Here is an 18147-nt window from a genome sequence, read left to right as displayed (position 1 = left end):
GGTGCACTAGGGCTTCTCCAATCTGAAGCTCTCAGACCATCCATGTGGGGAGCTGCAGGTCCCAGAGTGAAGCACACACTGTGACTCAGTGGCGAGGTCTGAATCCTGAGAGAGTTGGGAACCTCTGGAGGAGGACAGGCCTGGAGCACTGCTCGTTCAGTCATCTTCTGGTGTGTGTCTCTGGAGCAGGCCTTTCCTCTATGCTGGGCTGAGGTGTGAGGGCTGTGCTGAGCTCTTAAGGCCTCAGTCACAGGCTGGAGTCCCCTCTGGCCTCAGGGAGCACAATCCTGCCTGGCAGCTGAGAAGAGCCTGTGGAAAAGAGTCTGTTCCTGAGCCAGGATCAGTGACTGAGGACATCCATAGTATAGTTCATATAGAAAATCCCCTTTTGTTTTCCAAAGGAAACAAATGAAGTTCTGCTACTTTAAAAATGTTCTCTGAATAAAAGGGTCTCCACTAGCTGTAGAAAGTGATGTTGTTCAGAAACATGGAATGTCTGTAGCTGGTCTAGGACAGCAGAGGGAGAACTGGACCCCAGCCTCTTTTTTTTTCCTGTTGGTCAGCATCTGAAGGTAAAAAAAGAACAGAGCATGAAGAGGAAGAAGAGTGGCATTCTGAAAGGTAAGGCCCTGCCCTTCCATTCCAGAGATGACTTTCTATCTACTATCCCCAAGAACCAGAGCCATGTCCAAGATGATATAACTTGCAGAAACCTGAGAGGAAAGATCCTGAGAAAGAAATCATACCAATGATACTTCTCAGGTTCTGTGCCCAGAATGAAGCTGTGGTGGGCCAGGGTGGTGATGTTCAGTAGGGTGGTGTAGGCACGATTGGAGCCATGCTCTCTGAGATCCTGCCAGTGAGGAGAATCCATAAAGGCTGAGTTGTTTTCCTAGGGGTGAAGACTGAACACCCGAGAAACACCAAGGCAAGCATAGAAAGCAAGTTTTATTTAGATTCCTCTGCAGAAGAGGGGTCCCAGACCTGCACATATAAATAAGTGGGGGTGCCCAGACCCTTTTATATTTTAGAATTTCTCTGCTCTCATGTCCTCCTTCTCTCCTTATCTTGCCTCTCCTCTCCCATCCTGCATACATGACCCAGAGGTGGGCCCAATGGTGGAGTGATCCAGGCAGGAAGGCAGCAGCCCAGGAGGCATCAATTAACACCTCCTACAACTCCCTGCAGGGAGGAGCAATTCCAGGGCAGGCTACCTTAGCAACAAGTTGTAGAGGGGACATGGGAGGAGGAGAAGGAAAGATCATTTGATTTCCTTTCCTTTTGGGACATCTTCCCAATGGGACAGATATATTATCTACAATGACTGCCATTTGTCCACCCCCAACACACACACTTCATCTGGATATGGTACTGGGACGTCCTGGTCAGAGTGTGGACAAGCCCTCATGCCCTTAAGACTGATTCCTCTTTCTCCCCACAGGAAGTATAATGGGGGTTGGTGGAAGTGTAAAGAAATGACAAAGTGCTGCCCCTGCATGTGCCTTGCTATCCCTGTCACCCGTCATGTGGCCCTGAACACTGGCGCTGGCCCTCCAGAGTCTACTCTCCCAGTCTGCCCCACATGGACATTCCGCTCACCCTCCCTTCTCCACAATAACGCAGCCTCCATTTTCAGGTGACAGTGATCGCTGGAAGAAAGTGGAAGAGACTGAAGACCTGCTTTCACTTCTACAAAGGTGAGTCCTTCCCCTAGTCCCTGTGCCCTTCCTCCTGCTGCCTGTGATAAGATCCAACAGCACAAAGCTCTCATGGGGCAGGATCTGACTACAGCTCTGGGGTATGGGAGAGCAAGGCTTTGGAAACTCAGGGTGTGGAGTAGCGAGGAGCCCTGGGCTACAGGTGCCCACCACTGCCCCAGCTCCTATACCTTCTGGCCTCATCTGCTCCTGGCTGCAGCCTGGGCCTCCTATCTCTTGTAGCCACCCAGGGAAGAGCCATGATGACAGCAGCTTTCACCAGCCCTTAAAAGGAGACAACCCAGATGAGATGTGCAAACCAGGGTCAGCTGGAGTCCACCAGCCACGCACTCTGCCTGGGGAGGATGCTTTGGCCACTGCCTTCCTCCCTTTGGCCTCCCTGACTCCTTTGAGCAAGCGTCCTCTGCCCCTGGCCTCTACTTCCTCAGCAGACCTAATGACTTCCTCAGATACTGTTGAGTCTCACTCATCCCTGAGTGCCTCTCAGTCTCCAGAGTCTGTGATTCCTCTAGAACGACGTTCACCTCAGCCACGTGGACTTTCCTCTCCCCCATCTCGTCCTCCTGATCCCACGGACCACCCTCCATCTCTGCCAATGCCATCTCCTGGTCCATTGCCAACTCCTGGCCAATCGCTTTCTCTTGTACAACTGCCATCTCATGTGCCATTGCCATCACCTGTCCCACAGCCACCTCCTGTCCCAGCAGTCTCAGGCCATATTCTCTATACCTGTCCCATCTCATCCCTCTCGTGGTGGCAGATGGCTGCCAGAGTCTGTGGCCTCTCCCGCTCCCCACACAGTGAATCCAAGAAAGATCATGCTCCCCACCCACCAGAGGACTCACTCTGGGCAAACCACCCACTCTCCCAGGTAGAGGCTGAAGGGACCTCTTTCATTAACCCTGGTGTCCACAAACTGCTGGAGATACTGATCAGCAAAATAGCAGAAATGAAAATTTGTAATCTGAAGACAAAGGGTGAATTAGACAACTCCCTGAATAATCTAGGAATGACCATAAAGTCACTGGGCAGGGAACAGGACACCACCATTCCACAACCCTTCTGGAACACAAAAAGCAAGCCAGAGAAACTTTCTGTTCCTCAGCAGCTCTTTTACACTGAGATTCTGAGCGACCATTTACAGCAGAAATGGAGCGAGTTCTTTTGGGGCCTCCCCATTCTGCACAGCGAATCCCTGGTGGCTACTGTCAGCATGTCTGGGCCCTCAGCAGACTGTTCCTCTATTGGATTCAATGAAGTACCTAATTACATTCCAGGGCAGGTGCAGGCTGCACCTGGGCCACTCTTTGCCTCCCAGTTGCTCCACCCTCTTGTCCAACTCCAGCCTATGATTCCATCTTTATCCTGGTCCCAGTCCCCACCACTGGCTCAGATCCACCATCAGGACCATCTCCCACCATCTCTCCCAAGCCTGCCATTCCGTCTTCCTCTGAAAACTGCCTGTGGGTTTCCATGTCGCACAAGCCAAGAGGGGACCCAGTTACTTCCCCCTTCTCTTCAACACCTTAAATATGAACACTTGAGGAAACAACTAGAAATTGGAGAAGCTTTACCTCATTTGTTCCAAAAGCCTCAGAACATCTTTAGCCATCTCACTTCAGAGAACAGGGCCTCCTGTGACCACAAGCCCATCAACAAGCCCCCAGGGGATTTCCCGAGCCTTGATCTTCAAGAGAAACTGGATCAACACCTTCGGAAGAGTTTCATGCTACATCAGTATGGACTACCACCCAATATGGACCCATTTCTGAATCTGACGGAGTCCTGGGATAACATCCCAAGAACAGATCAGGCAAAGGACAATTGTAGGTCTTCATGGAAATCAGTGATTCCCGACAAGAGGAGCCCTGCTGTGCAGAGGACTGGTTCTGAGAGGCCAGAGATAATACAGGTGGGTGTTTGTAATTCCAGGCTTGGCACATACCATGTCTCTGTCCTGCCTGGAAGTTCAAATACCCAGAAGGAAACTTGGGGTGGACCAACCTTAAAAGGTGGGGAAGCCTTCAGGAGCACCCCCCAGGAGCGCTCCCTCCTTGATGCTAGCATTCGGCAGGAACTGGAGGCTCATGTTACAAGTCTAAGAGTGAGGCACAGGTGGGGCCTGCCCCTCAGGGTCCTCAAGCATATTAACACCTTGACGAGGAGGAACTCCGAGGGCTCACCCCCTGCACAGCCTGCCCTTCCCTCTCCAGCCTCCTATGACTCCAGGGCCGACCCCACTGCCCATGACGCCAAGGTCCTGGGAACACCCACTCGGAAAGGCCCAGGACTGAAGGAGGTGGCACGAACTCCAGGTCCCACCCAGAGGGGTCCTCTCTCTGGCCCCTCTTTTGAGTCCCTGAGCAGAATTCCATCTGGTGACAACTGTGGGCTCCCAGATGCTCCTTCAACGGCACATGAGGGCAGCCCGCCCTCTCAGCCCCACACTTACATTCTCGTGGGCAGAACCTGGCACAGTGATACTGTCCTGGGATCTGCAAGAGACAGTCTGGAACCAAGTCCAAGCCTAGAAATGGGCAGACAGGAATCCCTGGGGAGCGGAAGTATGAGCTCACAAGGCTCATGCCACAGCGTGTCATCACTTCAGGTAGGGTCCGAAGTTATAAAGACTGAAGAAGTCAGAGAGCTGGAGGATGAGGAGGAGGAGTCTTCTGACTGGGGAATCACCAAGGAAACCAGGAAGATATCAAACTTCCCAAATGTTCATATTAATTCCCTAGGGAGTTTAGAATCTCAGGGGACCAGTGAAGGACCCTCCTCTTCTATACGTTCTATTTCCCAGGGCCAAGAATACTACTCATGCCTGAAAGCACAGACTGAGCCAAAGAACCAGCCTCAGGAACTGGCTACAGGTGTCATCCTGCAAGACTGTGCCACTGACATGTTTCATCAGGACTGTGCCCCTGAGGTGCTCCTGGCCGCAGACATCCTAGCTTCCCAAGAGAGAGGGTCCAACACTCTAAGCATGACCAGTAGGAGTTCATCAACTTCTCAGGGGCTATATGGACTCTTAACCAGTGAAGACAGCAGCGAGGACCTGCGGGGACCCAAGATCCCTGAGCACCAGGATCCAGGGAAGAGCAGGAGAAATACGTTTAAAGCAACTACCAAGAGGGAGGACAGTGTGAGGCCCAGGTCAGAAGCACAGAAAGAAAGGCTTTCAGAAGGGAGGCCCGCCTGTGCTGGGGAAATGGGCCCCTCTGTCCCAGTTATGGATGTAGGGGACACTGTGGGGGACAAGTCCTCCCAGGCTCCTTCAAAGAGAAACTTTGGAGACAGAATAAAGAACTTTCTGCAAAATATCTTCCCCAGTAAAGCCAAAGAGCAGGCAAACTCTCTACCCAAAATCATGATCCCATCAACTACTACCCAAAGCCAAGTGTCAGTCACAAGCCAAGTGCTTATAGCCAATGCAGTGTCAGAAGCCCAGGCACTCATGACTACTTTTGGATGGATCATAGATCAGAAAATGAGGTTTCATGATGAACATTCGGCCTCAAAGAAAAACACACTTAAAGAGGAACTGCAGGCCTCTGTGGGTAGACAATCCCATTATTCTAGCTGTTCCTCCTCCCTGGAGCAAAGAAGAGGGATCGGAGCTGTGGCTCATGGTCACCAGGCCAGCCTCAGGGTCAGCTATCCTCTGAACAGGTGGATCAGAAACCCGGACAACCAGCAGGTCTTGCTGCTTCAGAAGTCTGCACCTCTGCCCAGCCCCTGCCAGCAGAGGTCCAGTTTGGCAGGTATCTCGGGCCACAGTGTCCACTGTCCAAGGCACTGTGCTCTTCAGAGACGTTTGTTGTCTCGTCAACATCAGCTTGCTTCCCACTCCTGTCCTGCTGGGAAGAAGTTTTTCCCACAATTCAGTCCATACTGAGAGAAACTGTCCTCCTGTGAGTCCAACCTTTGTTTGATAATGGCTTCTTTCTAATGAGGTGACCATGGCTTAATAACACTGTTTTCTTAAACCAGAGAGCCTTTCGTCTGTGTTGTGCTTGGTCACAGGGAAGGGGAGGTCACGCGTGCTCCTTATTAGACTGGATTCTAGAAGAGACTGGACATGCAGGAAGGTGACAGTAGCATTAAGTACCCACCCTTATGTCAGATCCCCTCGTCATACCTTAGGAATCCATGACCTGGTCATTACAGAAAGAAGACAATGCCTTTGGGACTGGTCAAGATGGGGCAACCCCACAACGACCCCACCCTGAAGTCTAACAGAGCCTTTTCTCTATTCTGAAATTTGTGAGGCTGTATGGATTGGGGTGCAGGTTTACCATGGAACCTAGTAGGTTCCCATGTTCAGTAAAGTTGGGGAGGGGGTAGTCTCCAGGCCCTGAGTTCCGAGGTGGCTGGAGAGTCCTGCCTGGTGGATACCTTGGCGGGGATCAGAGGACACCTGCTCTGAGAATCCCTGCCTTATGGAGCCTGACATGGAGATGGGCCTTGCCAGCTCCTTTTAGCTTAAGGTTCATGCTGTAGCCATGTCACCTGCTTTTGCCCTGTCTTCCTCACTTTCTAGAGCAGTGTCCAGAATAAAAATTGTAGATCGGTGTGTTTCTGGGTGGGAACTGTAAGTTGGCTGCTAAGGGCTGTTTCACTTGCAGCTCGCCACCTCTCAATCTGCCTTACAGCCGACACAAATATGCATGCAGCCATCTGACAGCGGGGCACAGAGGGCAGAAAATGGGATGTGAATTAAAACAGAGCCAAATAAAGAGGCAGAGTAACATGGGGATACCACAGATGATGTGTCTAGCTCGCGACCAGCACTGGCTTCAAGAACGAAGGTTCGAAACGTGAGAAACCTCTAGGGAGTTTTGAATTAAAGAGACAAGACTTCTAATTACCTTTAAACCAGCTCCAGGTCGGCTCCTCCTAGCTCCAGCCTCCAGCCACCTATTATGGTAGCAAGGTTTACTGAAGAGGCCAGCAAGAAAGAGAGAGAGGGGGGGGGGGGGAACATGCCTGGGAGTGGACTTTTATTGGGGAACAAAAAATTCTGGGGAAAATCCCATCCAATGAAGATTAAGGGGGGCAGTGTCCCAAGGTCAGGGGTGACGATTGGGTCTTTGGGGTAGTGGCCAGACATGCCTCCACACGGACAAACCCTCGGACCTCAGAAGGGTGGGGAAAGCTCTGGACAAAAGAGTGCCTAAGCGTCTCTCATCCAACCAGGGAGGTAACTCAAGTCACGTGAGAGGAGGGCCTCCCACAGAAGCCGTGGATGGCACAGCCATGGGGGATGGTGCCAACCTCAGGGAGGAGACATTATGGACTCATCCTGGCCCCACACAGACCACGAACCTGGAGAAGCCTCTTGAACAATGACACAGGCAAGACAGGAAGCAACCTTTTGGTAGAGAAAATTCATTTCCTGTCCGGCTGGAGTAGCCAGGAGCAGGGAACTCTAGCTGTGACTCCCAGTTTAGGGACCTTTAGACAAACACATGGCCCTAGCACTTCTTCTGCAGTGGAAAGGTGGGGACCTAAAAGGCCAAAGGGGTAGCTTGGGGTCCCGATGCAGGATTCTCTAGGCTTGCAGAACTTGTTGTCCACAGACTAAAGAAGAAGAGGTGGTTCAGTCAGAACTTGTCATGTCAGGGCAGTGACTGTCTAAAAGGCCTACCATCAAGAACAGACCCAGACACAGAATGAGCTAGAACAGAATCAGGACCTTGAATCTGGCCCTGCTGGGCCCTCTCAGAGTCCAGAGAGGCAGGTTCTCTGGGCAGAGGAGCTGGACATGGACCTCAGGGATCCTGAGGGGATCATGCCACAGACAGCGACACTGATGGACAGCAGAGGCATGAGGGAGAAGTCCTGTTGCTCTCTGCTTCTGCCAGCTTTGTCATCCATGAGGGGCAGTAATTCCAACAACCAGGGGACATCCCAGAGACCCCCACAGACATGTCACAGAATCCTCAGTCAGACACAAGTAAGACCCCCTGGCACATAGCCTTCACAGACCCAACTTAAAGATGGCACAGAGACCACCACAGAACCTCCAACACAGCAGCACAGAAACAAAGGACCTCCCTCAGATAGAGCACCCTGTTCAGGGCCCTCACACAGAGCTCTCACAGAACCCCTGACACAGACCTCCCCAGAGGGACCTCTGTCAGATATTTGTACCAAGAGTCCTCAGAGACAGGGTCTCCCATGGCAACCTTTCACTGCCACATGGTCCTCATGCAGTGATCTCTCACAGAGACCACCCAGAGACAGTACAGAGACACCTCACACAAACACATTGACCTCATGGAGTGTCTTCACAGAGACCTCATACAGACTTCACAGATTCTGAGAGACCCACAAAGAGACGTCCCATCTCAGAATCCCCACAGGGACTGAACAGAGGCCTTTCACAGAAATTTTCTACAGAAAACCCCACATCATTCTTCCTTCATGTGAAGCTCCTTAGCCAACTGGAAGCACAAGGACACTGGCCAGACCCCTGAGACACTGAGACACTGTCAATGTGGCCTCCCAGATGGGGTTCTCTGCCTGGGAAAATCCTCAGGAACTTCCGTCCCTTTGTGATGCCGTTGCCTCTGAACAGAAGAACGGCAGATTCCAAGTGTGGACCTGAAAAATCCCTCCCTCTGCAGGTTTACACCAGCCTCAGCTCTGACCCAGTTTAGAGACTCACAAATTATAAACACGAATAAAATGCAGCCAACGTCCAGTGAGGGAAATCATCTTATTTGTCCAGTATTAGTTATTCACAAATGTTTAAAAGTCACTTTTTATTGTTTTTAATCTCATTAGAGACAAGAACTGAATTCTGGATTGTTGACTAGTTTGAAAACACGATAAACACCTGTAGCAGATGGACTCTAGGGATGTGATCCACACCTGCCTCAAAATCCTCCTGTGCCATGCACCTGGTTAGAACAACCTCAGGTTCTCACCCAGTGCCTCAAAGTCCTGCAGAGTGTGGCCCCTGGGGCTCTGTGGCCCCGCTCTCATCATGACCCTCCCCCATGGCACGCCACCGAGGCTGGGGTTTTTCTTGATCCATTCTGGATGCTGTTCCTTCCCAGAAACCCTGCTTGATTTCCCTGTGCATGGAATGCCCACCCCGCAATGCTACAGGGCTCCTTCCCTTCTCAATGGGCTTCTCCCGGAGAGCCCATCCCAAAGATCTCCCATGTTCCCCAGGAGAGCCAGGTCTGTTCTTCCTAGTCCACACTCCTGCCTGGCCCACTGCTATCCACAGTATTTATGTATTTATTCCAGTCACATCCCTTTCCCTAAGTACCAGGTCATGGGAAGCTGTGTGCCAGAATCAGGCACTTGGAATGTCCACAAACAAATGATGAGAGCATGAATGGAGTCCATAGGAAGTGGGAACGTAGGGCCAGAGATGAGCTGGATTTGTCCTTAGAAAGCAGTCAGAGACACTCTAAGAGGTCACTTCCCTCTCAGAGTGGGCTCGTGCTGGTCTCTGGTGGCAGGAGGATGATACAATGTCTCCAGCAGTAGATTTGAAGGGGCTGCTGTGCAGAGGCTGCTGAACTTGCGACATCCCATATTACTCCAGTGAGGAGCTGCAGAGGGTGGGTGGAGAGGCCTGGGGAGCTGAAGGAAGTGTGCATCTGATTTGTCATAGAGATTACCAGGGCCTGACCCTAGTGTCCCGGCAGAACCCAGCTGTAATGACTGAGACGCACCACTGCTCCGCCATTCTCTGTCTCCATACTTTGGACCCTTGGAGGTTGTGGCGACCACTTTTGCTTTCTGTGTCCACTGAGCCCAAGATCCCAGATAACCCACTGAGGTCCTGGTCGTCCATGTGCAGGCTACTCAGGGTGGCTGAGACCAGGTGCAGAGGACCTGTAAGCAGTGGGAGTCACAGGTCAGAGTGAATTGGTGAAATCAGCCCCTGGTACAAGGCTTTGGTGTGTCTCAAGAGCCACATCCAGACAGGCCATGTCCTAGGCCACTGCCCAGCTCCTCCTACTCAGACCTGCTCCAGTTAGGGGACAAAGGAATCGTGATGACCTGGATTCTTCTGTGCCCTGAGTCCTCTGGCTCTGAGCCCACCACTGGGGGCTCAGTGTGTACTAACCATGCTGTCCTCTCCCCAGGGGCCTAGAGTAGAAGTCATCCCCAGGAGGACTATGAACTGAGGACCCAGACCCAAGACGTGGGAGGGTGGCTCTGCAGGGCTCCTGCTCATCTGGACAAGGACAACATGAGGGTATGGCAGACCCTTCTGTGGGAACATGGTGCATGGTTTCCTTGGATTTCTTTCTAGTTCACCTTAGAGAGTTCTTGGTTTCTCTAGGGTTTTGATACACCTCTACATTTTCTGCAAGTTAAACCAATCATATCATTATTGTCATTTCACTTTATTCCCATTCCATTTTTACATTTCTAGAATCCAGTGTCTTCAGAGATGCACCCTCAGTGACTCTACCATCACCACTTTCCCCTCTAGAGAATGCTCATGTGTTTTCCTCTTGTTTACTCAGCATCCTCCCCAGACTCTGTCCTTGTGTCCTGGGCCAGGATCAGGAAGGACCTGAGCATGTGACCTAGAGCCACCACTGAGAGCCTCAGGCCCCAAGAACAGAGGCCTGTGCCACAAGATTTTCCCTGGAGTGTGCATCAGGGTGCCTCAAATAGGTGAGCAGAATAAGCTGAAATTAAGTAACTACCACCAGTAACTTGTGTTCCATTGAGCTTGTTTCTTATCTCCTTCCATGTAAAGGAGTATTTTAAGGAAAGCACTTCAGAGTCAGCTACAGCAGGTGCTGGCCTTCCCAGCAAAGACATGAGTTCAAAGGAAGGTCATGGGCAATGGAGATTAGCTGTGATTCATGACCAGGGAGATGTTTTAAAACATCAGCAAACCTGCTCTACTGGAACTGAGCACAGTTATCACATGATGGGAAGTTCATTTTGCAGGTGATTCATTTGGATTTTAGCAACCCAAACAAGCTATGAGCACAGTTTAATATGTATAAGAATCATGAACTTCCAATGGTGTGCACACTGTTTCATTTAATATCAGAAACAAATACTATAACTATTCCTGTTTATTTCCTCACTCTCATTTCCACCATAAAGGCAAGTCATTTCCATGCAATTAGGCCAAGTATGATTAGATTAAGATAATCAATCAAGAACTAACTTGAATGAAAAAAAAGCTGAAACAATTGAAGACTTAACTAGAAGCTTTTAAAATATTTTATAAAACATGAGGTTTTCTGTTTTAGTCAGCTTTTTTGCTGCTTTGCCTAAAGGAACTGATCAGAACTGTAAAGGAGAAAAAGTTTATTTGAGGGCTCACAGTTTCTGAGGTCTCAGTCTAGAGAAGTCTGGCTCCATTCCTTGGGGCTCAAGATGATGCAGAACATTATGGCAGAAGAGTGTGGCAGAGGAAAGCAGCTCACATGGTGATCAGAAAGTGGAGAGAGAGTCCACTTTCCAGATACAAAATATATACCCTATCGCCACTTCAACAATGAATCACTCCCTCCCGCTGCCCCCTACCTCTTCATTACCACTCAGTTATCCCTATCAGTGGATTAATTTACTGACTGGGTTAATAATCTCACAACCCAATTATCTCTTCTGATCCTTCTAGCACTGTCTCACACATGGGCTTTTGGGGGATATCTCACATCCAAACTATAACGTTTTCCTATTGCCATCTCTTTTCCCATTGCCTTCTCCTGTCCCATTGCCATCAGGATCCTAACCCATAGCCTTCTTCCGTCCCTTCACCATCTCCTGTCTCATCACCTTCTTCTGTTCTATTGCCATCTCCTGTCCCAGCAATCTCAGGCCATGTTCTGTCCACTGTCCTATCACATCCCTCTCCTGGTAGCAGATGGCTGCCAGAGTCTCATGTTCTCCAAGTCTTCACACAGTGAATCCCAGAGAGATCATACTTCCCACCCACCAGAGGACACATTCTGTGCAAACCACACATGCTTTCAGGTAGAGACCAAAGGTACCTCTCTCATTAACTCTGTTGTCCAGAAACTGCAGGAAATACTGGTGAGCAAAAGAACAGAACTGAAAATTGGTACGTTGAGAACAAAAAGGTATCAGATGGCCCCCTTGATTCTGTGGGGAGCACAGTACAGTCACTGGGCAATGAGCAGGACACTACCCCCCCCCCCAACCCTTCTGGAACACAAAAGTCAAACCACAGCAGCTTTCTTTTCCTCAGCAGCTTTTTTACCCAAGGTTTTGGGCAAACACTTACAGCAGAAATGCTGTCAGCTTCTGTGTGAGCCTTCTAAACAGCACGGCTCTGGTGCCTGCTACAGAGACCCCCACTAGGCATTCCTCCATGTTATTCAATAGACTCTTTAATTCCATCTCAAATTAAAACTAAGGAGCCTGTATGACACTTTTCTCTCAGCTCTTGTTCCACCATGTAGTCAAACCTCAAACGGACTCCAACCTTATCCTGGCCTCAGGCCCCACCACTGGCACAGATTCAGAACAAAGGCCATCTCACATTGTACCCAAAATCCCATCAGCCATTCACCTCTGAATAGTGCCTGTTGCATTTCGTGCCCTACAACCCTACAACCCAAGAAGGGGATGCAATGTCCTGTTCTAATTGCTGTTTAACACTCAGAACATCACCCTTTGAAGAAGCAACTAAAAAGTATGAGAGCTTCACCCTATGTGAGCAAAACATCTCAGGAAATCTTTAGACAACTCACAGCCAGCACATGGCCTCCCAGAAACACAGTCCACTGCCAGACTCCCAAGTTATTTTATTAGTAATTAGCACCAGAAGAAACTGGAGTAACACCTTTGAGAAGAGGTTCACCCAGCACTGGTGTGGAGTATTCCAGAAGATCCAGCTATCTCCAGACCAGACGGAGCCCAGGGTAAAATTGCCAATATGGCAAAAGACAATTATGGATCTTTCTGGAGTTCTATGATTCTAGATGATAGCAGTCAGAAGGGTAGGGAACCCAGAAATAGTACAGGTAAGGAAGTACCTGGGCAATGTTCTGGGGGCATAATCTGAGAATGACCCTAAAATAGCTTCCCAATGAAGGTTCTAGAAGTCATCTCTGAGACAAAGTCAGGAAGGGACTTGTTCAGATTCTCAAAGAGTGACTCAGGAAATGATTCATCAAGAGATCCAGAAAAGAAGCACATAGATACCTTGCAGGTATCTAAAAGAAGGAAGATTGAGCAGATCGGTGAGAGCAGGATCCCTGTGGGCGGTTGTCATTCCAGGCTTGCCATGTTCCATGTCTCTTCCTGCCTGAAAACTCACACACTCACAAGGAACGCGGGGACGGACCATCCTTGACAGGTGGGGAGACCTGCAGGAACACCTCCCAGAGCCCCCCTCCTGGACGCCGCACTCCTCAGGTGCTGGCAGCACACACTGAAGTCTCTGTGTGAGGCACGGGGGGGCTGCCCTTCAAGGTCCTCAAGCACAGAAATCGCTTCCAGTGGAGAAAGGCTCCAGCCTCAGCCCTTCCTTTGTTGGCCCTCCCTCGTCAGCCTTCTGTGATCCCAGGGCTGACTCCTTTGTCCACGGTGCCAAGGTCCTGGGAGAACCCACGCAGAAAGGTCTCACCCTGAAGAATCCTCTCCCTGGACCCTCACTTGAGGGTCTGACAGGACTCCATCTGGTGACGACTGTGGGCCCTCAGAGGCCCTCCAACTGGACATGCGGGCAGCCTGCCCTCTCAGTGCCCCCCTTAGGTTCATGTGGGCACAACTTGGCAGAGCAATACCGTCCTGGGGTCTGTGAGGGGCAGCCTGGAGCCAAGTCCAAGCCCAGAACAGGGCAGACAGGAGCCACTGGAGAGAGGGGTGTGGGCTCACGAGACCAAGCCGCAGCATGTCAACCCTAGATCAATGGAGAGTCCCCAACTTCAAAGGCCAAAGACATCGGGGGGAGAGAGAAGGCTCAGGAGGAGTCCTCTGAAGAGGTAGTCATCATGGGAACCAGCAAGATGTCCAACTCTCAAGCTGTTCGTGTGAATCTGAGGAGTTCTGAGACCAGTAATCCCCTCCCTCTCTAGAAGTTCTAACTCCCAGGACCCAGAAGACTCCTGCCTGGGAACAGATGCTGAGCGAGAGAACCAGCCTCAAGATCTTCAAGACGGTGCCACTGGTGTGTTCCTTCAGGACTGTTCTCTAGACATCTGGCTTCCCAGAAACTCTGTCCACCTTCCTGAACATATCCAGCAGCAGTGTGTCAACATCCCAGGGGACGTGTCATCTCCTAATCAGCAAAAAGAGCAGCCGGGACCTGCAAGAGCCCAAGATACCAAACTTGCAGGACCCATGGAAAAACAAGAGGAACATGGTTGGTCCCATTGACAAGAGAAAGGGCTGCGTGGGCCCAGGTCAGGAATACAGGAAGGAAGGTGTTCAGGAGGGAAGCCCTTCCATGCTGGTGGGTGTGCCTCCTGCCCAGGTCAAGAAAACAGGAGACACTGTGGGGACAAGTTCTCTGAGCCTCCCTCCAGAGAAAGGACAGGCTCCTTCAGAGATGCACTTCAGGAACAGGATAAGGAACTTTCTGCAATACATTCTCCTCAATAAAGGAAAAGGGAGGGCACATTTCTTGAAAAAAAAAATCCCCATCAGCCATTTCCCAATGCTCATGTCAGCAACGAGCACAAAGTTCATAGACAGGGGGCAGCTGATGCCAGATACTCATAACCATTGTTGCATGGATCCTAGAGGAGAAACTGGGCATTCAGCATGCACTTTCTACCTCAAAGGATAATTTGCACAAGAAAAACTCCAGAACCTAGTTGATGGATACTCCCATAAGGGCAATCCACCCAGAGCAAAGGGGAGTGATGTGTAATTTGGCCTGTGCTCACCAAGATGGCCCCACAGGCCACAGCCTTCGGACCAAGAAGAGATGAATCAGAGACAAGGAGAGCAACCACTCACCAGCCCCTGGCAGCATAGGCCTAGGCAGCAGGTGTCTCGGGCCACCATGTCCACAGTCACAGGCGCCGCTGTCTTCAGAGAAGTCTGTTGTCTGGTGAATAATGTTTCTCACTTGTTTGCTGTTGGGAAATCTTTTCCCCAAGAAACAGTTCATTCCATGTGGAGGAAAAGGTATTGTCATGACCAGTCTGCTGTGTGCTAAGGGCTCTTCCCACAGAGATGTCTACGGCTTCCTGATACGTGCTCTTCTCATCTGAGGCGCTGTCTTCTCTCTGTGCTACGGTGGGGCACAGGGGGGGTCGGCATCTGTTCTTCCTCCCAGTGGGTTCTAGAAGGGAGAGGACAAGCAGGGAGGTGAAAGCAACATTGAGGACCCCCCTCACCGCAGACCCCCTCACTGTACCATGCAGTCGTCACTCGGTCATTACACGGACAAATAACAGAAACTGCAGACTCGCCAGTATGAGGCAACCCTACAAAAACCATACGCCAATATCTGGCTCAACTTCCCTCCCTTCTTTCCCCCTCTCTTGAACGTTGGGCATCTGTGGGGACAGGTGGCTTCACATACTACAAAATGGGCACAGGAAAGTTAGGGAGGGGCTTAGTGTGCTGGCCCTGAGTTCAGAGGTGGGGGAGTCTAATCTCTCATATCTTTGTGTGGGGTGGGGTAGGGGGTATGGACCTAGGGACTGAACTAATGGCTCTCTGCCACAGAGCTATACCCTCAGCCCTTTTAGTTTTTTTTTTTTTTTTTTTTTTTTTTTTTTTTTTATTTTGAGGCAGGGTCTCGTTAAGCTGCTGAGACTGGCCTCAAACTTGGAATCATCCTGCCTCAGCCTTCTGAGGAGCTGAGATTACAAGTCTGCCTTAGGAACCCTGCTTTGCCTGATAGAGGCTGGCATGGAAATGGGCCCCCAAAGCCCCTGTCAGTTCAGTCCTTATGCTATGGCCATGTCACCCATCTCTGCCCCTGCTTTCTTGACACTCAAGAGCACTGGCCAGGATCGAACATGGAGCACCACATGTGTGGGTGTGGGAACTGTGACTTGACTGCTAAGGGCCATTTAAGTGTAACACCCCTGTCCATGGTCCACTGTATCCCCCTTGGGGCCCAACTAGGCATACAATAACAATCTCCAGACTCCCACAGTGGTGCATGCCTGTAATCCCAGCTGACACAGGCCGCAAGCTCAAAGCCATCCTCAGAAACTTAGCAAGGCCCTAAGCAACTTAGAGAGACCCTGTCTCTAAATAAAAAATATTTAAAAGGGCTGGGGCTGGGACTCAGTGGTTAGGTGCCCCTGGGTTCAACCCCCAGTAATAAATAAATAAGCAAATAAATAAATAAATAAGCCATGTATAATGGGGCACAGTGAGCAGAGAGTGGGATGTGGAGACTTAGAAAGAATGGAGCCAAGAAAGGAAGCAGAGTAGTGTGGGCTTGGCACACAGGTGGATGAGAAGCACAGCAGCCTGGGAAAGGGACAAAGGAACACAGGGGATGTGCCCCTCACCCTGGCACCACTCCGGGGCTCTCTGCCCTATTTGTTCCCTGATGGAGAGTCCTATGCAGAGGTGCCACCAAGGCAGATGACGTGGGCATGACCCTGCTCTGATGCTTCACAGTACTACGTTTGTGGGTGGTGCAGGCAGAGGTCCTACAGGCCACTCCTGAGCCAAGTCCTGTCCCTCAGAATTGACACCAACTTCAGAGCCTCATGCAGATGGCTCACAGAGCCCCTGAGACAGACTTCCCAGAGAGACCTCTGTTGGAGACTTGCACCAGGGAGACCGAACAGACCTGCCCCGACCTCTCACTGCCACCTGGTCCTCACAGAGACCTCCCTCAGAGTTCCAGACCCTGGAGAAACCTCCCACAGAGATGTCCCACAGATTCCTCACCACAGAGACCACCAAGACACAGTGCAGAGATACCTCACAGAACAGAGATCACAGGGAGGGTCCTCACACAGACTCATTCAGACTTTACCCAGATTCTGAGAGACACACGAAGACATCACACAGACACCTCACAAAGTTCCCACAGAGTTGACACACACTGACTTCCCACAGACACCCCACCTCCTTTCTTCCTTCTCAGTGGATCTGAAAACACTCAGCCAACTGGAAGCACAAGGGGGTCAACCCAAGCCTTGTCCTGCCCCCAGACCCCTGAGACACCGAGACACTGTCTACACGGCCCCCAGATGGTCTTCTCTGCTTGGGGAAATCCTGGAGAACTTCTGTTCCTCCTAACAGAAAGAAACCGCAGATTCCAAGTGTGGACCTGAAAAATCCCTCCCTCTACAGGTTTTTACTAGCCTCAGCTCTAGCCCACAGTTGTTATGGTCATTAACCAAAGAAATATTAAATTTCCACAAATTACTGAGTTGTGCTAGTGACCACGATGGTGAGCAAGGTGCACATTCTGATTTCTTTATCTTGCTAACCTACTAGAATTAATAAATAAAGTGATAGTGGGAAAACCCAAATAATCTAGATATATTTTATCCCATTTTATTAATGTTTATTTACTAATGCCAATGGGATTGGTTCCAGTTAACAAAATACTTTTCCAAAATATTCCCTGAAATAATATTGGTAACAGATTACTAACCTTATATGTATAATAAATATGGTTTTCTTAGAATTTACTTTCAATAATGCTCAGATTCTCTAACAACAATTCTCAGAATTTTGCAGAGGTAAGGCATATTTTCTAGTTAAAAAGATTATCTGCCTTGCACCCTCCCTCCTCCTTTAGTGGTGCCATAGATTTCAGGTTTATTGAAAAAAATGTTTCTTTTTCCTCTACAAGAAAGGATAGTTCAACCCACAGCCCAGTGAAATGGCAGTTTCTCCCTTCCATTCTCTTCCATCAGATGCAGCCAAGGATACCGGCACAGGGCTGGCACCTGCCCGGGTGTGGATGACACACTCCACATTTCCCAAAGGCAGGGGTGAGTCCTTCCACAGTTCTCCTTTGCACAAGGGGCTTTTCATGCTAACCTGTTAACAACAAGCTGAAGAAAGGGTGCTCCTGAAACGTCTACTTCTCTCTGTTCGTTAATGTTGTTCATCAGGACAACTGCAGCTTTCCCATGCTTTCCTAAAGAGAATAGCAGGCATCTCTCAGCTTTAGAGAGTATGTGCTCCCCACAAACACAAGGTTTGTCCTTTCCACAGGGGACTGTGGATCATCCCACGGAAGGTGGAGAACGACTAACAACCACCTGCCCCAGGAGCTGCTCCCTGGGTGAGGAAAGGGGCCTGTTTTCTACATTTAGAATCAGTAGTAAACACTAGTCCCTGCCAAGGGCCCCCTGAGCATATCTGTAGGGTCAGGAGTCCTGGCCACACTCCCAGAGAGTCCATAAACCCATAGTGGGTCAGGAAAGAGGCCATGCTAGCAGGTTCGAGCATCACTCCCCACCCACACCCACTGTGTGATTCAGGGAAAGCTTCTTATTTCCACATCTGAATCCTAAGAACATGG

The 18147-nt window shown here is 50.2% G+C and overlaps 1 protein-coding gene across 1 annotated transcript in view; it reads left to right on the top strand.

The window, feature by feature from the left end:
- Nucleotides 1–590: 590 nt before the first annotated feature.
- The window catches only part of LOC308631766 (large ribosomal subunit protein uL18-like), a gene marked incomplete at both ends in the record, with an annotated part of 59657 nt that continues 42100 nt past the window's right edge, over nt 591–18147 (top strand). The window contains 3 exons of the mRNA XM_081263232.1: nt 591–621; nt 1442–1444; nt 1637–1697. Coding sequence (XP_081119358.1) covers nt 591–621; nt 1442–1444; nt 1637–1697 — 95 coding nt within the window. The remainder of the gene's footprint in view (nt 622–1441; nt 1445–1636; nt 1698–18147) is intronic.

Source organism: Spermophilus citellus, assembly GCF_964194105.1.
Source record: "Spermophilus citellus genome assembly, chromosome: 12".
NCBI classification, from domain to species: domain Eukaryota; kingdom Metazoa; phylum Chordata; class Mammalia; order Rodentia; family Sciuridae; genus Spermophilus; species Spermophilus citellus.
The sequence above is the reverse complement of the archived record's forward strand: the minus strand, read 5'-3'. Positions and strand labels throughout refer to the sequence as shown.